General features: G+C 37.8%; 1 protein-coding gene across 3 annotated transcripts in view; it reads left to right on the plus strand.

The window, feature by feature from the left end:
• EXOC2 (exocyst complex component 2) overlaps positions 1-6,846 on the plus strand; it is a 277,754-nt gene that overhangs the window by 169,577 nt on the left and 101,331 nt on the right. For all 3 annotated transcript variants that reach the window (XM_019521894.1, XM_019521902.1, XM_019521912.1), the window contains exons 18-20: positions 3,083-3,163; positions 5,584-5,643; positions 6,576-6,637. In XM_019521894.1, coding sequence (XP_019377439.1) covers positions 3,083-3,163; positions 5,584-5,643; positions 6,576-6,637 — 203 coding nt within the window. The remainder of the gene's footprint in view (positions 1-3,082; positions 3,164-5,583; positions 5,644-6,575; positions 6,638-6,846) is intronic.

The following is a 6,846-nucleotide window of genomic DNA, read 5'->3' on the forward strand; positions in this document are numbered from 1 at the left end:
CTGCAGGGGCAGGCAGTGTGCTTCAGCACCACGGCAAGGGCCAGCCATAGAGATGCTCTGGCTGGTACCAGAGCATCTCTGTGGAGGACCCAGCCTCCGCTAGCCTCAGGGCACGGTCCAGGACCATGCTTTGCCCCGCTTTTTTTCACTCTTTTTTTTTGACCCCTGGAGAACATCCAGGAGTCTAATTTTGTCCCTGCACTGCAAACTTGCAGCTCAGGGAACCTTCTCCTGTTCCTGCATATGCCTCTTGCAACATCTCCAAGGGGTATGAGGCAATGCAAGAGGCATGTGCAGGCTTGTCTGGATGTGCCCTATGAGAGGAACAGAGCAATACAGTGGGAGTGCAATAACAACTGTGTGATTGGTTTAAAAAAAAAAAAAAAAAGCCCTAGTCTTCATGGGACTGGTCAGCATCTAGGAAATACAACACAGTCAATAATAACCAATTAGAATAATTTCAATAGAAATTTTGCCTCTTGCAGTGTTTCCTTTAGGATGGGACTGCTTTAACACTTTCTAAGAACATTATCATCTATATTCCATTGCTGTTCATTCTACAGAATGTAAAAATTACAACAGTTCTCATTTTGCTAATTGCATTCCATAATTTTGAAGCAAAGAAATAATGTTCTCACCCCACTTCTCAACAAAGATTTAATTATTATTTTTTACTAGCTAGTTATACTAGTCTAGTGGTTCCCAATCTGTGGTACAGGTACCACCAGTGGTACGCAAACAACCTGTCAGTGGTAAAAGTTAACAGATTTATTATAATTACTTTATATGACAGAAATCTGCTGGTGGTACTTAAGGTAGTATCGCTTTAAATTGGTGGTGTGCAATCTGTCAGAGTTTGGGAACCACTGTACTAGTCTGTGATTAAGTACTAGAACTAAGCTACACTATGCTTTTCAGATATGAACAGGTACATCCTTTTTTTGCCCTGGGGGAAGGATTTATTAATCACTAATTTGGAAGATGCAGCAACTCTAAGTAAACTTCCTGAAGAGTCATTTTTTTAAATAATAAAGAAATATTGTTGGAGCTCATTCTTGAAGAACTTTGAATAGCCATCGATTTCAGTGAGACCAATTGTTTGTTTAAGGACTGTTCATATGATTAAGAAGTTTGCTAGACAATGTCACTAATGACTAATATGTAATGAAAGGAAGAGAAGTGATTGAAGTATATTAAATGGATTGGGGTATATTTTGTCCCCTGAGAATTATTTCCAATTTTATTAAGTTGTGTTTGATTGAGATAAAAGCTTTGTTTTTAAGCAGCTTTCTTTCATGACTAGAGATGTTTTATAAAAATATAGGGTATCTTTTTTTTTTTTTCTTTTGAGCTCGTGGTAAGTTCAGTTGACATCAAAATGTTTCATAACTGAATGGTTACATTACCATAGAAATTGGACTTGAGCTGATTTAAATAGGTCACTTATGTGTTATAATGAGAAATTGAACTGAAAAGCAACTAATTTAGGAGGTTGTTCGCACACAAACAATCAACAACATGAAACCAGTTTCAAATAAGTTAGCAAGCTGCTTTCTGGAAATAAATAGTAATGACTAATGGCTAAACCATAGCAAGCACATAGGAGGTGTGACTTAAAAAAAAAAAAAAACAGTCCAAGAAAGCAGAAGGGCCCTGTGGGAGGGAAAGCTGTGCCTTGAGGATGCATAACAATGCCCTGTCAGCACTTTTTAAAAAAAATTGTGTTTCTCACTTACTAATAATATAAAGTTGAATGAAATTGAGTAGGAAGGCATAAATCATTCCAAGTATGTATTGTGGGAAGGAGCGTTGGGTGGCTAATATAGAATACTGGGCTTCAGGATTTCTGGATGTTCCTTTAGTTGCCATGGGAAAATCCTACAATCTTTGCTTTTCATTATTCATTTGTAAAAATGGAAAACAATCTCGCTAAAGCTTTTGATACTTAAAGCTTTGCTGTGTCATAATTCCAGTGTTTGTAAAATGAGTGCTCAGCTAGTTGTGGTCCAATATTTGTCTTGTTTAAAAATTGAGGGCATGTTGATTGAAGAAGTTTTTCCTCCAATTTGGAAAGCTGCCTTAGGCCTGATAAACTTTATTCTGTTTTCCTCACAAGTTGAGAGTGAGGAGGTTACAAAAAATGTGTTCCCCATCTGGCCTGTCACTTCCACTATGTTTGAAGTCCAGGGGGCAAGTGTTTCACTGTTTTTGGTAAGCCCAGTTTTCCATATGTGGATATAAATGCCAATCTTTCTTACTTCTATGTTGAGCTTAATGGGGAGCTCTTCAACGTACAAGTGAGCATTAGGTGCCCATTGACTTCCTTGGGACTTGTTTGCCTTTTTTGTGTTTTTGAAAATCTGTCCCATAATTAAAGTCTCTTTAGGTAGCCACCACCATCACTTTAAGTTCTGTGCGTTTAAACATACCTTTGGAGTATCTTCAAAAAGAGAGAGGGGGAATCCACTGCTTGGGCTTGTGCAGCAGCTGTTAATGCTTTAATTTGCTATGTGTGCACAGGCCTTGTATCTAGACAGTGTGGCCGAACTGCTTCAACTTTAATGCTGCTTCATCCATTTCCTATGTCATAACCCTGCTTTGAGCATGACATAGTGCTTGGTATGTTGACTTGTTACTTTAATTAAACTAGTAGTTGCTACTACCATTGGTGGAGATGCATTTGTTGGCCAACTTTAGCGATAACTTCCTAGTCTAAACAATGGCATGGAGGCCTGTTATAAAAGATCAGGACAGAAATTATATATGTAAGATTAATAAAATAGCAGCAGTTACTAACGTCTTTGATATTTATACAGCAAGTAAAATGTGTATGGTAACACTGTCAAAAACCTACTTACTTGGGAGCCATAATACCTAGAAATTAATGTACAGGCATGTATTATTATTTCTTCTCCTGAGCTAGGTAAAAAGGAAAGAAAAAAAAGGTATTCTATTCCATGTCTTTTTAAAGATGAGTATAATCTCTCTCAATATAAAAGAACATGTATGTACTTGTAGATTGTCATGTAAAGTGTATACCGTACACATTATTTTAGGAACCTCACACTCTTTTTACTTTTAGCCCTCACAGTTTGAACAGTGCATTATCCATTCCTTGCAGTCACTCAAGAGTGTTATTGACTGCAAACCTGGAGAGGCCAGTGTAAGTCTTAATCTACACTTCTATTTTATTTAATTGAACATGAATTACTGTTAGATTTAAGAATGATTTTAATATAAGCATGCATTTTGGTACATAATATTTCACTATTTTAGTGGAGGATACAGAGAAGCAAGTTTTAGGCTGAAACAAGGTATTACTGAAGTTTCTGAAGATTTTGTTTTAACTTGCAGAAAAAAACTCTTTGCATGAAGAGTTCAAAATCTGTTCATATGGCCTTTTCTTTGTGGGGGAAAAAGTGAGCTGTATTTAAATTTTTAAGTATTTTCTTTAATTAATTGATTGACTACATTCAGTTTAATATTTATCCTTGTAAATACATGCTGTGACCCATAGCTGTAGCTTTGAAATGGTGCTGAGACTTGACAGATGTTAAAATGATGGTACAGTTGGGACTGGAGGAATTATGCCACATCCCAAACATTGTGCCTCCTGCTATGTGTGTCTGGTATGACAGAAGGTGCAGTGTTTGGGATGTGGACTAATTCCTTAAATCCTAATTGCACTTCTACTGAGCTACCCTCCACCCCCTGACAGGTTCCAGACCCAGAGCAGTCAGGGTCTGGTCTGACAATCAGCTGATTGTTGGACTGATTCTGACAGACCCAGATAGGGTTCATGACTTGGAGCTGTTGGGGCCAGTCTGATGATCAGCTCTGGGAAAGCCCAGCTGCAAACATGGCTTTTAGAAGTCCTGGGGCACCAAGACCCTGGGATTGTGGAGATTATCTTCTGTGTTGCAGTCCTTGGGCCCCACGATGTCTAAAAAGAACAACTTCGACCCATTATTTTTAAGTGCTGTACCCTGTGATCCCTCTGGGGGCCACAGGGCAGGGCAGGAAATCCTTCCAGGCTCAGGACTTGCCAGGTTCCAAGTAGCCCAGAGCCCCTTAGCTCCTTCCACTAGGGGACCTTTCAACTCGCTCTCTCAGCAACTGCTTTTCAGCATTGGAATTAGGGTTGTCCCAGTCTCAATGCCAACCCCTGTCCCTTTGCTGCTTTTCAACTTCTGTGGCATACAAATAAGACACACAGATGTTTATGTATGTTTTGTGGAGTAACTTGGTAGCTGGCCTGACACTTTATGGCACCATAAATCAGCTGAACATATAGCTAACACTGTTAGTATTTATGATGCAATTAACACATTAAACGCATGATAACTGTAGTGTGTGCCAGGAGCCTTAGAGAGCCAATCATAAGTACAAATCACACTAGACTTTGTACAGAACATAACCAATGATTTCCCTTAACTGTTTGTCATCTTTTAGAATCTAAGGGATGACAAACAATTAAGGGAAGGCAGGTAAGATAGTAGGAATATCCCGAACAGCATGGACAAAGGGTTGTTAAATTGTAGCAACCCAAGTGAGCCAAATTGCCTAACTTTGACCATGAGTGATGCAGAGTTAAAGTTGAAGTGGTTTTGCAAGACATAACTTACTATGGAATTGTTACAATAGAGCTGTTTGTACCCCTATCCTTTGATATTGATACAGTCTTTATATCTCTTTATGCCTGTACTTTCGTATGGCACGAGATAAAAGTATTGCCTATTGTCTTACATTAATGATCCCACAAGATGCTGAGCAACTCTTATGACTCCTATGAAGCTTGAGGAAAATTAGCGTTCTTCAGAAATGTTCTGTAACTGCTAACACCTCATAGGTGCTTAGAGATACAGCCCCAAGCCTGATATTCTCTATTTACATATAGATTGGGTGCAATTTGGGCACAAGAAATGTAAACTTAACTCTACAGTCTAAACAGTGTATCTCAGATCGGAGCTGGAAAACATGAGAAGGAGTTCGTTCTCCATGACTGCTTGTTCCTTGGCCTCCCTTTTGAGACAGTCAGTAAGACTGTCAAATGTTGCTGTCATTTGCAATAAATGTTCTCTCCCATTGGGAACTAGATGCTAATCTGTAAGGACCAGGTTAGGTTTGGACTAGTGCTCCTGAAGAGTTCTTTGTTTCTTTTAAATAAAATCTTTTCAGCCAGCCAGCATTATGGTATATTCCATGGGTAAATGATTGGGCTGTATGTAAAAACTTGTTCTTTTCCACTTCTCCTTTTGTCTCATATGTTTCTTTTTCACTTTGAAGATATTAAATTAACCATTGTTGGGTGGTATGGTATTGTATCTCAGTTTACATTCCCAGGATTTTGTAACACCTCTAGGACAGGTCCTCCTACATTCTCTATTGATAGGGCTTTTTCTTGGGACTTATTCTGCCAACCACTCTTTACCCTGGGCTTTCTCAAAGGAGCAATATATAACAAACTGATAGAAAGGGCTGACTACCTTGAATGTTAACAAGGCTTCTTTTTCCTTGCTCCCTTGGCAAGAAGGCCTTGAAAGCCATTCCACTGAAATAGAGTATGTGTGTGTCTATGTACAGGTTTTCCAGCAACATAAGACACAGGAGGAGGTGTGCCAACTGAGTATTAATATCATGCAGGTAATTCCGTTTTACTTAAAATATGATTGAATTGAAAGCACAGCTGAGAAACTAAAGGCTTTCTCTGTACCTATCCCTCCCCTGAAAGTGATAAAAAGGTTGTTACACAGTATTTACTGTTATCACAGGATGACTGTTATTGTTTCACCATTACATCCTGGAACCTTCATATACAAAGGATGTGTTTTAACTAAAAAAGGAGAAAATTATCATAGCTAAAGGGCAGTAATACTTAACATTGGGAGTGCAGGGGAATGGGTTTAAGTACTAACTGAATAAAGACTTTTACTGGTTTCCTTCAAACATCTGAACTGGTATAAGTTGCATAGTTGCATAGTTGTTGGTGGAGAGCGACTAGAGTTAAAGGATTGCTGCTAATTTTCCTTAACTGAGAATCTGGATTTTCATTGTCTGTTGCTAGAAACCAATGCTCTTTTGAACAAAATTTGAAATTATTTTTGTTGTTAAATATTTTTTAATATTGTAAAACACTGCAGTTTTAAGAACTGATTTTACTGCTTTATCAACTGAAGTATCACAAACCAAACAAAAATTAACTTAGTGGTCCTCAAGGGATGTTTGTTTGGGGTCTCTGTTGAGGCTGAACACTTCAAAGCATTTAAAGATGATATCTTCCTAGGCACCCAGTAAACTTGTAGTTGTATAATTTCATTCACCCGGATTGGGGGGTTTAGCAGGGCATTTAACAGGGTGAAAGTACAAAGAAAAGGCAAATACTTTGCCACAGGCTTACAAAAGGCTAATAAGATGAAAGAAAGCATTTTCAAGGCATAATAAAAAGTGCTTTTCTAATTTATTTGAGGTTTTAAAAAATTATGATTATTATATATATTAGTATGGTAAAAACACACTTATTGTGCTTAGTAGGTAAGCTCTGAAGCAAATCCAGAAATTATTTTATTATTTCTTAGGTTTTTATAGATCATTTGGAGCAACTAAGTACTAAGCCAGATGGTGATATAGATACCACACAGTAAGTAATTTGAACTTGAAATTGAGTCAGTTGGAATATTTTGAAATTACGAATAGAAGTCAAACTAACCTCCCCGTCCAAAGGCATCATCATTATATTTGTGCTTATATAATTTCTTATAAATGGTTTTTGGCTTTGGGTAACTATTCAATAAAATAGGATGTAATTGTACTCCCCCCCCCCCCAAATGAATGGTATCTTCAAATATT

Source organism: Gavialis gangeticus, unplaced genomic scaffold, assembly GCF_001723915.1.
Source record: "Gavialis gangeticus isolate Ggan-Ray unplaced genomic scaffold, GavGan_comp1, whole genome shotgun sequence".
In the NCBI taxonomy this organism is placed as follows: Eukaryota; Metazoa; Chordata; order Crocodylia; family Gavialidae; genus Gavialis; species Gavialis gangeticus.